Genomic DNA, 18,338 nt, shown 5'->3' with positions numbered 1-18,338 from the left:
CCGCAAGACATCTGGAAGATATCCTTAAGATACTACGAGATCTGTTAGGATATGTATGATCCCAAGATTCCTATAATCAGTTATTACTTTCCGGTTATCTCTCAGATCTAACCGACTTGTAACCCTGCTCCCTGGACTATATAAGGCGGGCAGGGACCCCCTCCAAACTCACGCAATATCATACGATAGCTAATACAAACCAACAGACCACAGGAGTAGGATATTACGTCATACTGACGGACTAAACCTGTCTAACTCGTGTGTCTCTGTTGCCTTCTTGTTCTTGATCTCACGCTCCCCTGCCGATCAATCTACCTTCGTGGGATACCCTTTGGAGGACTGCCGACGATATTCTGTCGACAATATTCATTGCAATCGTCATGGATGATGAATTCAGAACTCCATGTGTACCTGATTGATTTCAGCAGTCTTACGAGTATATGAAGTTCTCTTGTGGCTGCAATAATGAAGCACACAACTATGGATGGGCAACGGGCCGGCCAGGCACGGCCCGAAGGGGTCGAGCCGGCATGGCACGCCGTGCCACCCGAGCCGTGTTGAGGCAGGCATCGTGCCTGACCAACGGCCCAGGCACGGTCTGCTGGGCCATTTTTTGGGCCGGGCCGTCCCGAGAAGCACGACCCATTCAACGTGCCGGGCTAGCTCGGGGCCCACGATGAATTGCGAGTAGCCAGAGAGTGGGGGAAGGGGAGGAAGCGTGAGCGAGCAGCCGGAGATCGTGGTGTCGGGGCGGAGCTCGTGGCCGGATCTGGCGTCGGGACGGAGCTCGTGGCCAGATCTGGCATCGGGGCGGAGCTCGTGGCCGGATCTGGCGTCGGGGCGGAGCTTGGGGCTAGCGCGCTCGTTCCCGCGGTGGCCAAGGCGGGACTATGGGAGGCGATGGCGGTGCTCGACGTTGGATCCCACGAGAAGAGAAAGGGATGGAGTGGATTCGGCGAGCCACGGGGAAGCAGGAGCTCGAGGCGTCAGCGGCCGGCGGGGCAGAGCTCGAGCACACCGCGCTCGCACCCAAGGCACGGCCTCGTGGAGGGATGGGAGGAGAGGAGCCCGAGGCAGGTCGCGGATGGCTGCCATGGCGTTCTGCAGCTTGTGCGCGAGGAGTAGGCGGGTGGCTGTAGGGCGGAGAAGCTGGTGAACGGCGGGGAAGGAGAAGGCCGTGTCCATGCCGCGCGTGTGCGGAGTCGCGTTGCGTCCGCGCGTGTGCGGGGAACGGGAGGTGGCGGCGGGCCGGCGGCTTCGTCTTTTGGATGGGAATGGGAAGGGAGTTAGGGTTATGAGGATAAGAGTATATATTTGATTAGGGAGTTAGGGTGGGGGTTGGGCTCTTAGCAGGCCAGCTGGCCAGGCCGCTGCCGAGCCGACCGTCGCAGGCCGGGCCGTGCCGTGCCAGCCCACGGGCCTGAGCAGCGGCCCAAGCACGCATGCTCCCTCGGGCCGGGCTAGCCTGGGCCCGCTGACCATCGGGCCGTGCCGTGCTCGTGTCGGGCTAAAAAAGCGTGCTTCGTGACGGACCGTCGTGCCTCGGGCTGTATGGACATTTATACACACAGCTAGGACAGAAGCGATAGAGTTCAAACACAAGCTAGACAATGGCTGCTGGAGGACATGATGAGCTGCAGCTGCTGGGCATGTGGGCGAGCCCGTTCGCGCTGCGAGCGAGGCTGGCGCTCAGCTTCAAGGGCATCAGGTACCAGTACATCGAGGAGGACCTCAGCAACAAGAGCGACCTCCTCCTCATTTCCAACCCGGTGCACAAGAAGGTGCCCGTTCTTATCCACAACGGCAAGCCTGTTTGTGAGTCACAGATCATCGTGCAGTACATCGATGAAGTCTATACTGGCACTGGCCCTTCCCTCCTCCCTGCTGACCCCTACGAACGTGCCATGGCGCGATTCTGGGCAACCTTCATTGACGACAAGGTTAGTACGTACCCAGTTTGTATCGATCAATGCAGTTCAAAGTAGTATGTATGCTGACTGACTGACTGACGTGTATTGCAGCTCCTGGCCTCATGGGTGCAGGCTAGCAGGGGAAAGACTATGGAGGAGAAGATGGAGAGGCTGAAACCTACGTTCGCGGCGATCGAGACACTAGAGGCTGCCTTCAAGGAGTGCTCCAAGGGGAAGCCCTTCTTCGGCGGGGACAGCGTCGGGTACTTGGACGTCATGCTTGGCGGCCAAGTGGCATGGGTACATGCCTCCAAAGCGCGCCATGGATTGAAGCTCTATGATGCCTCCAGGAGCCCACTCCTACACGCATGGGTGGAACGCTGCAGTGTGCTGAATGAGACGAGGGCGGTCCTACCGGACATTGACAGGCTAGTCGAGTACGCCAAGATGAGGGAGGCCCTGGCTGCTGCCGCGAATTGATGAACCGGACTGGTGTCGAGATGGCCTTTTTACCGTCCTTCCATGTTTTCTGTATTGCCGGTGAAAACTGTACGTGCATAATAAAACAGCTACATACATTGCCGACATGCCGTCGGTGTCTCATTATCTGCGCGTTAACCTATGAATAATAAATAAGAGCTCTTTTACAGTGGTTGGGGTACTTCTAGGTTCCTCTTGGTTCCTAAGCACGTTATTAGCTCTAATTAATTTTAAGAGTGGAAGGTTAGTATTGTAATTGCGTCTCCCCCTCCCCCGCAACCCAGTAGGCCACGCACAGCCTCCCCCCTCTCCGGCAACCCATCTCCCCCGAACCCACAGAAGAAGGACGCGACACTGGCCGGCGCCGCCTCGCCCTCGCACTAGCCCTAGCCGGCGCCGCCTCGCCATCGCCATCGCCCGGCGCTGCCGCCGCCGGCCGGCCCTCGCCATCGCGCGGTGCCCTAACCCACACTCGGAAGGACGCATCTCGCCACCGCCTCACCCTCGCCATCGCGCGGCGCCGCCGCCGGTGGCCTGCCTTCGCCCCCACTCGTCGCATGCACCGAGCCCGTCGCTCCTCCCTCCTCCCCGGCACCCCCGCCTGGTGTGTGCGGCCCCTGGGGACCCTGTGCCCACGCCTAGCGTGCAGGGGACCCCATGTCCCCGCCCGTGCTGTCGTCGCAGCTTCCAAGGAGACGAGCTTAGCCCCCGTCGGTGGTCCCGTGCCTTCCGTCGACAGTGCTCGCCACTAGATCCGATCGAGCTCCAATCGCAGAAGGCCAAGGTTCCCATCCTCTACACTTGTTTTGCATTTGATTTATCTCATATATTCAACTTAGGAATGCAGCGATGCATTTGTGCAGTTCCCTAATTGTAAGACAGCTGAAAAATATTAAGAATAGACTCACATAATTATTTTTCATGTATGATCCAGGCACTTAACAATGTTTTGCCATTGTAGACTTGATGCTTGCCTAGCTAGCGCATTAGAGTGTATGCTTTTTTAGTGATCCCCGAGATGGTCTCACACGGTTAGCTCTTGGAGCCTATGAAAATTGACAATTGTTAGAAAATTGTATTTCCTCATAGCTGAAATGGCATAGTTGCTGTACCTGTATGCACATAGTCAAGAATGGACTTATTTCCTTCTTCAGGCTATCTCCGATTATTCCATATATCTTCTCGACATATGCTGTCAACTGTTGCTTGAACCGAAGTGCTGGATATTTTCCCTGTACCATTGATGCAGTGTCAGGCCTTCCCACTCTACACATTTTTTGACATTGCAGTACAGATGATTGCTGCTGCTAGTTAATAATTTTTTTAAAAAAAAAACAGCAAGTGAGCGCTACTGCACGCTCATCTGCTGATGCTTCTTCAGTAGTGGACTGAATGATGCCATGCTTTATTTGCCAGTACTTTATTTGCAATGTGTGCATACGCCAATCTGCATCTTTTGCCAGTACTTCTATGTGTCGGGTTTGTCAACACCTTGTATTTCTATGTGCCGGGTTTGTCAACACATTTTTGTAAAGAAAAAGTGAAGAAACCTCCAAGTGACTGCGTAACATATCAGAAATGTGAATAATTTAGTAGAGTGAGGTTCAATTGAGAATATGCGGAGACTCTAGTTTTGAGCTTCCTTGTGTTGATCAGACTAAAGAATCACTATTATTCTTGAACTCTGAAACCATATCAGAATGAGCTTAATTATTTTTACAAGAAAATAGTTGACACAATGCATTCTTCGATGTCTTTCTTTGCATATATTAAATTATGTGAAGATCTTTTAAGAAGTATCAAATCAGTTAGAACTGTTCTGGATTTATCCACTATTCCTGTCATTCAACCATACTTTAGTAAAGCAGTAGGTTTTACTGAATTTGATGAAGGTTCATGAAACCTTGTAGGCCAGCCCCATTCATCAACCTGCTTAGCCTTCCTCTTTACTTTCTTTGAGCTCACTCCATTGTTTTACAAGGGCAGTCCTTAAACTTGTCCTTATGTGGTGCTATTTAGGTTTCTGAACTCTTAAATTTGTTATGTGGAATTTGAATTTGTTTAATGTTGTTGATGGATACAGGAGGAAATGTCAGATCTTGAGTCTTTACTGGAGTACAATGAAATTGTCAAGAAGATATTTGCTAATGAAGAAGAAGGATTTCAGTTCTATAACAACTACGGTTTTGAGAAAGGATTTAGTGTGAGGATAAGCTATTGTGAGTGGGACAATGGCCACAATGAGATGACTCTTTGAAAGTTCGTTTGCAGTCGTCAAGGTTTCCATGAAGAGAAGCAGCTGAAGAGGGCGATTAAGAAGTGGAAGCCGTGGAATATGACCCGTGTTGGATGCCTTGCTAAATTTGTGATTGCACGAGATCAGATCATAGGGCAGTGGTATGTGAAGGATTTCATCGATGAACACAACCATCCGATGGCACCAACAGAGCTTACTTGTCTGCTACATTCACATAGAAGAATTAGCGATGAGCAGAAAGCTGAGATTGTGGAGATGGAGAGTTCTAGGATCCGCAAACACAAGATAATGGATATTTTGGAAATGCAGTATGGTGGATATGATAAGGTTGGGTGTACAACAAGGGACTTGTATGTGGCACCCGGTTTTAAGGACAAAATCAGATACACACCATATGTGAGCCTAGGAAGTCAAATCTCACATATAGCTACAAATACGGGTAATATCAAAAGACAATACTTAAATACATAGCGTATTAGTATAAAGATTATAACCTCAGAGTATAGACAGCGGAAAGACAACTCCGATCTTCAGGTGAAGACTCCACTTCCATAGGGACAACTGACTGGTTGACCACAAGCCTAATTCCTCCAATCTCTAGCAATCTGGTACCTGAAAGCATCTAGGCCCCTAGTTGGGTTTCGGTGATTAATGACAATAAGTGATTACTGTGACTAACGTGTGTTTTGCAAAAACAATTGAGTTAGGTCACGGTAATGGAGATCGATTGGGCAATCAAGGTTGTCATGCCCCTACGATAGAAATTGTTTTGGTTTTCAAAGGATGGACGACAAGGTTAAGGATGGACTAGTTCTAAGTGTCGATTGGAGTTGGAGAGACACTTAGAGTAGTTTAGGACTTTGTTTTTCCTTTGGCTATACTATTAAGGGGGGTATGAATGGGTAGCTTGACCTAGGTGAGACTAGTGAGTTAGGTGTGGTGCACACTTGTTAAAACTAGCACTAGGTAGCTCCACAACAGCCCTTTGATCCAATGGAGCAAACTTCATTCACATATGTTCGAGAGTTGGAAGTGAATGGAGGGTCAAATACTGACCGGACGCTGGCTCCGGTGTGACCGAACACTGGCTCAGAGTCCGATCAGTTCATTTGACCAAGGTGAAAGTGTCTGGAAGTGACCGGACGCTGTAAGGTCATGTCACCGGACGCTGAGGGCCAGCGTCCGGTCGACTCCAGTAAGGTCCCAGAGAGAGAGAATCCTAATTGGACGCGTCCGGTCAATGCTGACCGGACGCTGATCAGGTTTAGGTTACTGACCGGACGCTGCTCAGCAAGTGACCAGACTCTGGAGGTCCAGCGTCCGGTCGACATCAGTAAGGTTCCAGTGAGGGGAAAACGTGACCGGACACGTCCGGTCAGTGTTGATTGGACGCTACCGGCGTCCGGTCAACTCATAACCACTTTAGCTCGGGGTATACTGACCGGTGCATCCGGACAACTTGACTGGAGCGTCCGGTCACCCCGCAGAGGCACATAACGGTTCGTTTTTCAGCCGATGTTATCAATACAACCTCCTCTCGTGTGTGGGGGGTACTTTTGCTCATTCCAACAGCTGAGAAACACCTTAGAGAGTGTCAAGAAGAGCAAGGTCCTAGTGATGTGATTGAGATTTGAGAATTCCAAAGAGAGCCCTCATTAGTAAAGATCAAGAGTAGCAAAGTGTGCATCCACCTTCTCATTAGGCTTGTCATGGTCAAGTGAGAGTTCGTGCTTGTTACTCTTGGTGATCGCCATCACCTAGACGGCTTGGTGGTGATTGGGAGTTCGGTGATCACCCGGCGGAGCTTGTGGGTGACCCAACTCAAGTTGTGAGCGGTTGTGGGTGATTCACCGCGATGGAGTGTCGAAGAATCAACCCGTAGAGAGCACTTGATCCTTGTGTGGATCAAGGGGGAGCTACACCCTTGCGCGGGTGCTCCAACGAGGACTAGTGGGGAGTGGCGACTCTCCGATACCTCGGCAAAACATCACCGCGTTCCTCCTTCTCTATTTACTTTGAGCATTTACTTTGTGCAATTCAATTCTTATCTTTACATTCATAGAATTGCCATGCTAGAGTAGGATTGGAACTTAGGTTGCAAGTCTTTTATGCGATAGAAATATTAGAAACACTTTCTAGGCACAAGGGGTTAATTGGGCTAACCATAGGATTTAATTATTGCAAAGAAATTTAGAATTAGCCCAATTCATCCCCCCCCTCTTGGGCATCTTGATCCTTTTAATTGGTATCAGAGCCTCGTGCTCACGTATTTAGGTATAACCGCCTAGAGCAAGATGTCTCATGGGGATGGACCTCCTCGTATCTTTGAGGGAGATGACTTTCCTTATTGGAAAATTCGCATGGAGGTGTATCTAGAGGCTCTAGATGTTGGTATACTTAGAGACACCTCACAAGGCTTTCCAAAACCTCGGGATGCTACTAACCTACAAGGCGATGAGGTGAATTACGAGAAGTGGAATGCAAAGGCTTGAAACACCATCTTTAGAGTCCTTTGCAAAGATGTGTTCAATCGGGTGAGGAACCACAAAGACGCCCATGCACTATGGCGGACATTTGTGCGCTCTATGAGGGAACTAAGAGTGAGCGTGAGGAACGCTATCATCTTGTCATGAAAAAGCTCAACTCTTTTGAAATGCTTCCTAAAGAATGTGCTAATGAAATGTATTCATGTTTGAATGTTCTTGTAGAGGAAGTCAATGGGCTTGGACTCACTCAAATGCAACCATCCGATGTTGTAAGAAAGATCTTGAGTGTCCTCCCCATTGACAAATATGGGCATATTGTGACCGTGCTACATCAAGGTGATCTTTCCACCGCTACACCGACACAAATCTTGGGAAAGATCAATGCTCATGAGATGTACATGCACATCACACCACAAGATGGCTCATCCTCTACCAAGAAGAAAGATAAGGACTTAGCATTCAAAGCTAGTCAAGAGAAGGGCAAAGCAAGACTTGAGTATGAGAGCTCAAGTGATGATGAAGTTGATGATGAAAGTCTTGCTCTCATGGTGAAGAAGACCGCCAAGATGCTAAAGAAGCTCAACAAGAGTGGCATCAAGTTTGATGGCAAGAAGAAGTTCTTCACTAGTTCTAGAAGGAAGCCAATCTCTGAGATGGATTGCTACAATTGTGGAGAACTTGGTCATCTAGCTCACCAATGCACAAAGCCCAAGAAAGACAAGTTCAAGAACAAGAACAAGGGCAAGAAAGATGACTCAAGCAATAAAGATGAAGATGAGAAGAAAAAGAACAAGCCATACAAGAAGAGAGATGGCAAGAAGAAGGACTTCCACAAGAAGAAGAGTGGAAAGGCTTACATCATCGATGATTGGCTTACGGACATTGATTCATCTAGTGGATCTTCCGATGATAATAGTGACAACGAGAAGGTGGCCGCCATTGCTATTGACTCATCATCTTCACCGCCACCACCGCCATCATCCTCTACACACCTATGCCTTATGGCCAAAGGTGAACGAAAGGTATCACATGATGATAGTAGTGGTGATGATCATGCTCATAATGATGATAGTGATAGTGATAGCGATGATGATGAATATGAGTCACCTACTTATGATGATCTTGCTAAAGGGTTCCTAAAGCTTGATCTCTTGTGTGTAGGTGAACTACAAGACCGGTGGAAGTCATTAGGTTATTGATAGTGGTTGCACACAACATATGACCGGTGATCTTCGTATGTTCACCTCACTAGATGAAGAAGTAGATGGGCAAGAAAGAATCACATTTGGAGATAACTCAAAGGGCAAGGTCAAAGGATTGGGCAAAGTGGCAATATCAAATGACCATTCCATCTCCAATGTGCTATATGTTGCTTCATTGAGTTTCAACTTGCTATCCGTTGGACAATTGTGTGATCTTGGCTTCCAATGCTTGTTTACCGAGAAGGAGGTTGTTGTATCCAAGAAGGATGATGATCATGTGATATTCAAAGGATTCTGATCGCAACATGAGACGACAACAATCGTACCAAAATCCTATCATGGTCTGAACTTTTAATTCATATTAAAAATAATCCAGATGCATTAACTTATACCAGACTATACAAAATATGCTGGGTCTAACATTTTTCTTGATGATTCTTAGGAGGAAGAGTACTATGCAAACAATCCGGATGAATAACGCCAGCATGAATAGGCTGAAAATTCAAGCGATGTTCAAATAATAGAGACTAAAACTCCAAACCCTGAGGCCAGCACGAAAGAAGGGAAAGGAACAAAGGGAGGAAAAGGAATGAAAGGAAAATGATCTGAAAAAGGAATAGGAGCTCAAAATAGGAAAAGAGGATGACCGCCAACAAAATTAGTTATCAATACTCCTACTGTCGCAGATGAATTTAGTAGCGAATCTATCGCTAAATGAGTTCAAAGGGCCAAGCATCCAGGGAAACAGCAGACCAGCCCTTTTAGGCCTTTTTAGAACTAATGTGCTGTCTATTTAGTAAGCTATATTTGATCTTTAGTTTGTCCAGATGGCTAGAACGATGTGTGTTCAAACCTAAACGATGTGTTGAACTAAATTCATGTGTGTTCAGGCGCAAATACTTAGTCAAACATTTACCGGGAGACGCTGGCTTAAAAGAATCACACAGCATATGCAAAGAGTGTATCACATCATATCTTAATGGAATGAATGCTCAATGTTTGAGATGCAAAACCAAGGGCAAGGTCTCGAGGAAGCCCAGCAGCAACTCCACCATCAGCCATGGCCTCTATTGCTAAGAAAATGTATGCTAGGCCACTACCACTACATTAACATTAAAAAGATAGAAATTAGCTCACTCATGAACATTGACACCTATATTCGGTATCACAGTAATATAATAGCACTAAGATAGTAGAGCAGCTTAAATACTGACAGAGGTCAAAAGATTCCCCTAACTTTAGACGCCTAAAATATCATGCTTAACCTAAAAAAATAGTAGATGCATCTGATTCATCACTTGCTGAAAAGTGGAAGCAAGGGAAACCCCTAGCCTTCCACTGATGTATAACAAATGATTCCCCACACCAAAACTATCTAAACATGAAAAAAAACCTCTCTCCTGCATGCCAGTATCATGGATGTTAAGACGACACCCTATCTTAAAGTTGAGTTTTAGTAGCAGATAAAAAGATCAAATATCTTGAGTTAGAGTTTCATTTGATAAATCAGGAAAACAAATTGGTTACAGTACGGGATTTTTATCAACTGCATGTATGTTGCATAACAAATGATTCTCCAATAGTGTCATTATCAATCAAATTATTCAAGCAAAGTTGGGATTCCTTCTCCCATAGTCCTTACTAAGCTTATTCATTTTCTAAATAATAAACTATGCAGCATAAATTTTTCGGCGAGTCTGCATCAATTCCTGTAATTCTAGAGGCTCTGGGCCCTGACTCATTATATTTCTAGAAGATCAGGAGCACATTGCTACAAGAAATGCAGATATCATAATATTGAATACACAATGACATGACAGCAACTTATGTGTAGTGTAAAAAAATTGTGGCAATTATCAGTAGCAAGATGCAGTAGAAGACCAACCAAAGAGTACATATCGAACATCCCCAGGTAGAGGTAATCGTTGCCACTGCCGTGCACTCGAATCCAAAACTCTCATCAGAACTTCCCAGATAACCAAGCAAAAATCTTGCTATATGGCTTCACGGGAAGGGAGAAAAGGGGGTACTGTTGGGGCAATATTTTATCACAGAGAGTAGCAGGTTACAGACTTACAATACTATGACAATTAACAGATCGATGCAAACTGAGCTCTAAACTTACAACTGAGTTGAGGGTGCCATCCGAGCCCCCATATTTTGCAGGCAGGGGCACACTTCTAAATATCTGATGGTTCTGTGCAAGGGCATGCTTCTAAATGTGCAGCAAACATAAGAGGGGACAAACAAAACATATAGTCAAGTCCTTTCAACTTTACCCAAAAAAAGTAATATTTTTTCCCATCTCTCTTCTATTGAAATGAATGGAGAAAGCAGTTGCAGATTCGGAGCTCGAAATCAACCCGAGCAAACATATTGCAGATTCAGAACTCTAAATCAACCCGAGCAAACACAATGCAGATAAACTACTGAGAAGAATGCCGGTGCATTTTGCTACAACGTGAGAAACCAAATCAAAATAATCAAACAAGTGGAGGAGGAGAGGAAGGGTTGGGGGCGCCGGACCAAGGTAGAGCCACGCCGGATCGCTGCGCCGTCTTCAATGTTGGCCGACGTGGGAAGAGGAAGCCGCCCAGGCGCTGCATCGCCAAGGCCGACCGCTTCCTGGCTCGGCTGAAGTGCTCGGCCTGCCTTGCACGCCAACGAGATCTAGCAGACGCTGGGACCTCCCTAATCTTCTGACGAATGTCACCCTCTTGGTAGCTTTCTAAAATAAAAGGGCCATGACAAAGATATAAGACCATGATGCTAAAAAATAAAAATAAGAAGTCATTAACAACTAGAAAACATTAAGAAAAACTAAGATAGCATCATGTTAAAATTCCATCAACTGATTCAGGAAGTTGCATTTATTGAGATGTTTTAGAAACAAAATCAAAATGTGACTTAGCTTATATGTCATGTCTCGCCAATAAATATCTGCCTCTAGAACTAGCGACATGAAGAAATGAAATCCTCCGATTGCCAAAGGTGAGATGAGACATGATGATCAGTATGAACTTTGGGGCTGCTTATTAGTTACAGTAATGATCCTGGTATCATTTCCACAAATGTTTTAAAACTATAGTTTTGCCATTCCCACAGCACCACACCTAGCTTAGTAGACTGACCAATTCAGATCATTCAGCGGCAAACTCACATTATGCCTCAATTTTACAACCCAAACTAGTCATAATGTAAATTAGGTAAAACTTCTGCTTAGGAATCATGTGCTAAAAAGGTGTATTTAGTGAGACGTTTTAGAAACAAAATCACAATGTGACTAAGCTTCCACCTTATGTCTCACCAATTAATATCTGCCTCCAGGACTAGCAACTTGGAGTATTGGAAAATCTCCGGATTGCCAAAGGTGAGATGAGGCAAGAAACACAACAAAGCTGTTTAAAAAAAGACTATTCAATGTACAAATGTTTCTACGCCTATAGTTTTTTTGTCCAAAAGCAACAGGCCTGTTTGACCTAACAATTCGGATTATTCAATCATCAAACCTCAATTATCTAACATTAATGATACACCAAAAGTAACATTGCAGTTCAAATACGCAAAACCAAGCAAGTCATCCACTAGAGTATGTAATCCAGCAGAATCCACCGTACCAAAATGCCAATCTCTTACCAAGTCAAAAATAAAATTATTGCACAAAACAGTCAGTGTTCTTTATGTCCAATACACAAATAATAAATTCACAACCTGCAATTCAACTAAGATATATACAAGAAGCACGGCACAAAATAGCAGGATTTTGGTCCTATAGGCTGTATTACACCTGCAATTGAGATCGTAGAGCAGTATTAAGAGATCGGAGGCTTCGGAACGGATATTCTTACCCCCTTGCGATCGGACGGGCGAAGTGGCAGCTCTCGCTTGGTGACGACGTGTCCCTTGTTTATGCCAACGAAGAGACCTGACTTGGCCTGCGTCGGTGCCATGGCCGGTCTCGTGCTAGCTCCGCTGACCTGAAACGAACGCAATCGAAGAAACCAAATCGAATTAGACACAAAATGAAGCTGAGATGAAAGGAACGCATTCGAAGAAACCAAATCGAATTAGACACAAAATTAAGCTGAGAGACTTGTAGCTTCGAGTGCAATTGGGATTGAAGACGGCGCTTGAGGTTACCTGAGTGGGGCGCGAGCGAAACCCTACGCCGCCGGGCCCGGATCTCGCCTCCTCCACCGCCATCGCCGGACCTGCGCGGTGCCGGTGTAGGAACCCGGCAACCCTCCTCGTCCTCCTCCACGGTGTCGATCCCCGCCATGGCTGCTGCCCGGACCGCCGCGTCCACGAGCGCACCTCGCCGCCCGCACCCTCCCGCCAGCGGGGACGGCCACCGCCGCCGCGAAGGGGAGCACGGACGCCGCTGGGCCCAGATCTCGCCTCCTCCACCGCCATCGCCGGATCTACGCGGTGCCGGTGTAGGAGCCCGGCAACCCTCCTCGTCCTCCTCCACGGTGTCGATCCACGCCATGGCTGCTGCCCGGACCACCGCATCCACGAGCGCACCTCGCCGCCCGCACCCTCCCGCCAACGGGGACGGCCACCGCCACCGCAAAGGGGACCGCGGACGCCGCCGGGCCCGGATCTCGCCTCCTCCACCGCCATCACCGGATCTACGCGGTGCTGCCGTTCGCCAGGGACTGGGGCGGAGGGATGGCATGCCCTGGAAGCCGCAGCCCTGCCCTCACACTCGTTGCTGCAGCCACCGCCCTCTTCCTCACCCCGTCCGTCGCCGCAGCACACAGAGAGAGAGAGAGAAAGAACAGAGCGACTGAGAGAGAGGGGCCGGGCTGGTGTGGTCCGAAGAGAATTATACGTGAAAATACTATAGTCCTTCAGTCATCCCTACTACTCTAAACATTATTTTCTACCATTGATTTACTGTTCTACCCTTGATTACGTAAAATAATTTCAAAAATAGAAAATTTTCCACTTTTTTCATGTGCTGATCCGGTCAATTTTAGTATGCACCCGGTGCGTATGGTCCCACCATTTAGTACGCACTTGGTTCCTCCCGGTACCTCTTAAATTGGTTCCTCTTGGTTCATTTGCCTTTTTAGCCATCGGATCGATCCTCGTGAGCCGTCCATTTTATGACAACCATTGTAAAAATTCTCAATAAATATATACAATTTATTTGCAACAATGTGATTTTTTTATACTTCACGTCTTCAATTATTTCCTTCGTCCTAGAATAAGTGTTATTCTCGTTTCACGAAGACTCAAACGCTTTTACTATGCATGCTACTGTTTTTAAAAGGTATTATAATGAGGTAAGTAGACCTTTAAAAAAAGCAGAGAAGGCACCATTTTTCTGCTTACTACTTCCTAAACTTCTTCTCCAAGGATTTGAACAAATCTTCAATGGTTCCAAATTTCAACGTTGATCGAATGGACACTATAGAGAATATTAAGATAATGCACTATCTCAAAACATGGAGCTAGTGAGTTTTATCTCCAATTTATTCAAGTGGACTTTCTGTTCATCTGACCAGTTGACCGTTGAATGATTCCATTGGATAAGTTTATTTAATCGAGTACCATTACATTTCTGAGGACCAATGAAGATCCATTTCAATGCAAGATCACTCTTCAACTAATTTAGTGTGGAGAATGGTATTGCTCACACAGTGGCGTATATATGTACACCTCTCGCTTCGACCCTGATTAAGAACACAACAGAGGCACAAGCAAAAAGGAGTAAAACCTTTCGTGAACAAAGCAGAGAATGGCTGGAGGAGGAGAGGAGCTGAAGCTGCTCGGCACGTGGGCGAGCCCATTTGTGATCAGAGTGAAGCTTGCGCTCAGCTTCAAGGGCCTGAGCTACGAGAACATCGAGGAGGAGGACCTCTACTACAACAAGAGCGAGCTGCTCCTCAAGTCCAACCCGGTGCACAAGCAGGTTCCTGTGCTCATCCACAACGGTAAGTCCATCTGCGAATCCCAGCTCATCGTGCAATACATCGACGAGGTCTTCAGCACCAATGGACCCTCTCTCCTCACCGTCGAGCCCTACGAACGTGCCTTGGCTCGCTTCTGGGGCGCGTACATTGACGACAAGGTACTGATTACTGAATATTGTGCAAGTGTTCAGTGTTCACCAATAATGGTAGGTAATTTGCTCAAATATACTGATGGATCGACCGCGTACGTCTTGCAGCTGTTTGCCTCGGCATTTCAGGTGAGGAAGGCGAAGACAGAGGAGGAGAAGGCCGAGGCACTGAAGCAGACGTTCGCGGCGGTGGAGACCCTGGAGGCGGCCTTCAAGGAGCTCTCCAAGGGGAAGCCCTTCTTCGGCGGTGACAGCGTGGGGTACCTGGACATCGTGCTTGGGGGCTTCGTACCGATGGTTTACTACGGCGAGGCGCGCTATGGCATCAAGCTCTTCGACGACACCAGAAGCCCGCTCTTGGTGGCGTGGGTGCAGCGCTTTGGGGCATTAGATGCCGCCAAAGCAATCCTGCCGGACGTCGACAAGCTGGTCGAGTACAGCAAGATGAAGCAGGCACGAGCTGCCATGGCCACGGACACTAATAGTAGCAACTAAAATCGGTTCAATGATGTAACGGCCATTTGAGTGTGTGAACAATAAAAAATTCTACTACTTCTTTGCAGAACCACTACTACAAAAAATGATTTTACGAGGTAGTGTCCAAACATTATTAACCGAGACGGTCACAGAATCCAACCGCCTTAGAAAATATCAGACGATTTTCGGAAGTGGATGTTTTCATTTACGGAGGCGGTCAAGTTTGCCCGTCTCGTAAAACCGATTGACGAGGCGGTTGGAAAATGCCCGCCTCCGAAAATAGATTCACAAAGGCGGTCATTTTAAGACAACCGCCTCAAAAAATGGTCTATTTTCGGTTCGTAAATCCATTTTCGAAGGTGGGCACACTATAAGGCCCGCTTCCAAAAATACTAGCCCGGCCCAATAACATGCTAGGACTATATATACTCAGACTTAAGGTTTCATTCTCCAATCTCTCTCTCCGCTCTTCCCTCTCCCTCTCTCTCCCTCTGACGGCGCACCCGACGCCTCTCTCCCTTACTCGCCCAGTAGCCCTCCTGTCTCTCCCTCCGACTCCCACCTCTCTCTCCCTCTCTCGGTGGCATGCGGGGCAGCCCCCACCGGCAGCGGCGCGCGTGGGGCAGCCCCACCTGTGGCGGCGCGCCTCTCCTCCCTCTCTCCCCTCTCGGTGGCGCACGGGGCAGCCCCATCGGCGGCGGCGGCGAGGAGGGCACAGGGCGGACTCACACATGGCGGCGCGCCTCTCCTCCCTCCCTCGTCACAGAACCGGCGGATCCGGTGGCTGCGCTCGTGTGGCTAGTGGCAGCGCTGGCGTGGATGTGGCGGATGCGGCTGCGGGCGGCCGGATCCAGCGGCGTGCGGTCGGATCCTGATGGCGGGAGGTTGGATCCGGCGGCGGGCGACCAAATCCCGATGGAGGGCCGCTCCCCTTCCCCCTCCACCTCCAAATGCGGCGGCGAGCGCCCCGATCTGGCGGCGAGAGGCCGGATCCCGGCGGTGAGCGGCTCCCGACAGGCGGATCCACTTGCGGCGGCGACAGATCCAGCGAGCGTCGGTGGCGGCGCGTGGATGGGCTCGGCGAACCTATGGATGGGCTTGGTGGGCTCGTCGACGGACTTTTCTTTTTTTTCTTTTTTTCTGATTGATTTACGGAGGCGAGCAAAGAAACCACCTCCGTAGGTCTGGATTAACCGAGATCTTGGAACAGAGCTGGTTGCACTGCCTGCCTCTGTAAATCATTTTCGTTGAACACAGATCGACAAAATTGTGTCAGATGACTTTAGAATGTGAAGTATTGAGTAGTAGTGTACAACATGGTACTCTGACGGAAGCAATGACATCACTGCGACGCCACGATTCTTGCAACAGTCACATGAGTCCGTGGAGGCGTCGACTCCAAGGCTTGTCAGGGGTCATCGATCTCGACAGCTCCGGTTTGCAATGCTGGCCATATTCCACAAGTAGTCAACCGTTGAATTTGAAGAGTAAGCGGTGGATTTTATGCGACTTGTGCCCCGTAGTAACGGGTCGTCACGCACGCACGGCGCTCAGTCGTCGATAGGATTCGAGCTCTGAATAATCCACGCATCTGTCATATCCCCTAGATCTGAACATGGAGGAAATCATCCACAAACGGTAGAAGATTATTCACCCGATATCAGGCTATCAGCTCCTTGCCGGCCACGATAAAGAGCCCATCGAAGCACTCTAGAGCTCCAACCCCAAGTCCCCAACTTTCAGAATCACAAAGAAGCAAACACACCTTTCTAGTTTTGTGGTAGGACAGGAGACTGTATAGTAAGGGATGGCGAGAGACGGTGGTGAGCTTAAGCTGGTGGGGATGTGGGCGAGCCCGTTCGTCTCCAGAGCGAAGCTCGCGCTCCAGATCAAGGGCCTAAGCTACGAGTACGTCGAAGAGGATCTCGGCAACAAGAGCGAGCTCCTGCTCAGCTCCAACCCGGTGCACAAGTTGGTCCCAGTGCTGATCCACAACGGGAAGCCGGTCTGCGAGTCGTCCGTCATCGTGCAATACATCGACGACGCTTTCGCCGGCACCGGTCCGTCCCTCCTCCCCGCCGACCCCTACCAGCGCGCCGTTGCTCGCTTCTGGGCCGCCTACCTCGAAGACAAGGTAACCTGTCCTGTCCACTTCACTCTTGTTGTGTGTTTGTTTTTTTTATAGCTAGAAGAACATTTAGTTACGGCGCTGAATTAACTGCGCTTACGCCGCATGCGCAGATTTTGACGCCGTGGAGGCGGGTGTTCATGGTCAAGACCGACGAGGAGAAGGCCGAGGCGATGAGGCAGACGATCGCAGCGGTGGACGTGCTGGAGGAAGGCCTCAAGGAGTGCTCTGGGGGCCAGGGCCCCTTCTTCGGCGGCGACAGCGTCGGGTACGTGGACGTCCTTCTTGGTGGCATGGTGTCATGGGTCAAGGCATCCGAGCCGCTCTCCGGCCCCAAGCTCATCGACGCAGCCAAGACGCCGCTCCTGGCCGCGTGGATGGAGCGCTTCTCTGACCTCGACGCGGCCAAGGCGGTCCTGCAGGACGTCGATGCGGTGGTCGAGTACGTCAGGGCGGTGCAGGCACGGGTTGCCGCCGCAACTGCAAACAGTCAGTAGTGGAAACACGGTGGAACCCGGCATGGCGACGTGATTCCCATTACTAGGTTCGTGAAAGCTACTGAGACGAGTCATTTACGCGGATCTGTGCTTAGTCAAATTCAATGTTCCTATGGTGGTTGTCTGCATCAGCTGATCGATGTAGTAATAATAGTCGTGTAGGGAGGAAAGTGGTTACCAACGGTGTAGCAGTTAATTGTCACTGTAATTAGACTTGCAAGCGCTTTTTTTCTCCGTTCCCTTATCCTTAGCGCTAAAGTAAAAAGAAAATGCAAGAGAGTTTGTATTTGCAAATGAAAATGAATATGGATCTAAAAAAATTATATAATCAATCAATAAATAATAATTTGAATAATATAAAAAATATCCTTCGCCCCTTATGGTATTCGTTTATAATCTTGGCCAAAATAGATAATGAGGATCATCTCCATATCATTTTGCATTTCTCAACAAATATAATCTGTTTGGCTATTCTAAGTGGTTCTTTTTTTCTGGGTAAAGAAGAACTTGTCATTTTGAATTCTTGGGTTCAGAAATTTTTCTATAACTTCAATGATTCAATAAAAGCTTTTTTTATTCTTTTAGTTACTGATTTTTTTGTTGGATTTCACTCCACCCGCGGTTGGGAACTACTAATTCGTTGGGTCTACAACAATCTTGGATGGGCTCCTAACGAGCTAATTTTCACTATTTTTGTTTGTAGTTTTCCTGTGATTCTAGACACGTGTTTGAAATTTTGGGTCTTTTTTTGTCTTTTTTTTCATTAAGTTCTTGTTTGAATCTGCCGCTATTATCACAATATCCCTCCTTTTAGGGATAAAGCTATCAATG

The 18,338-nt window shown here is 48.2% G+C and overlaps 3 protein-coding genes across 3 annotated transcripts; all 3 read left to right on the top strand.

Annotated features, from left to right (window-relative positions):
* Positions 1–1,610: 1,610 nt before the first annotated feature.
* On the top strand, positions 1,611–2,390 carry LOC136541531 (probable glutathione S-transferase GSTU6). Its single transcript, XM_066533466.1, has 2 exons — positions 1,611–1,940; positions 2,022–2,390. The coding sequence occupies exons 1-2, from the start codon at positions 1,611–1,613 to the stop codon at positions 2,388–2,390; spliced, it is 699 nt and encodes a 232-aa protein (XP_066389563.1).
* An 11,691-nt stretch (positions 2,391–14,081) lies between these two features.
* LOC136463223 (probable glutathione S-transferase GSTU6) lies at positions 14,082–14,900 on the top strand. Its single transcript, XM_066462238.1, has 2 exons — positions 14,082–14,414; positions 14,514–14,900. Exons 1-2 carry the CDS (start codon positions 14,082–14,084, stop codon positions 14,898–14,900), a joined length of 720 nt encoding a protein of 239 aa, XP_066318335.1.
* A 1,516-nt stretch (positions 14,901–16,416) lies between these two features.
* Positions 16,417–17,847, top strand: LOC136541474 (probable glutathione S-transferase GSTU6). Its single transcript, XM_066533379.1, has 2 exons — positions 16,417–17,016; positions 17,124–17,847. The coding sequence occupies exons 1-2, from the start codon at positions 16,690–16,692 to the stop codon at positions 17,505–17,507; spliced, it is 711 nt and encodes a 236-aa protein (XP_066389476.1). The 5' UTR covers positions 16,417–16,689; the 3' UTR covers positions 17,508–17,847.
* Positions 17,848–18,338: the final 491 nt, after the last annotated feature.

This window comes from Miscanthus floridulus, chromosome 1 (assembly GCF_019320115.1).
Source record: "Miscanthus floridulus cultivar M001 chromosome 1, ASM1932011v1, whole genome shotgun sequence".
NCBI lineage: Eukaryota > Viridiplantae > Streptophyta > Magnoliopsida > Poales > Poaceae > Miscanthus > Miscanthus floridulus.
This window is presented reverse-complemented; position numbering and strand designations above follow the sequence as displayed.

Bases quoted from the DNA above. Each gene is read 5' to 3' on its own strand.
- LOC136541531 (XM_066533466.1), top strand. From the start codon at position 1,611: ATGGCTGCTGGAGGACATGATGAGCTGCAGCTGCTGGGCATGTGGGCG. The intron at 1,941-2,021 runs GTTAGTACGTAC...CGTGTATTGCAG, and splicing joins CAACCTTCATTGACGACAAG to CTCCTGGCCTCATGGGTGCA.
- LOC136463223 (XM_066462238.1), top strand. From the start codon at position 14,082: ATGGCTGGAGGAGGAGAGGAGCTGAAGCTGCTCGGCACGTGGGCGAGC. The intron at 14,415-14,513 runs GTACTGATTACT...TACGTCTTGCAG, and splicing joins GCGCGTACATTGACGACAAG to CTGTTTGCCTCGGCATTTCA.
- LOC136541474 (XM_066533379.1), top strand. From the start codon at position 16,690: ATGGCGAGAGACGGTGGTGAGCTTAAGCTGGTGGGGATGTGGGCGAGC. The intron at 17,017-17,123 runs GTAACCTGTCCT...CCGCATGCGCAG, and splicing joins CCGCCTACCTCGAAGACAAG to ATTTTGACGCCGTGGAGGCG.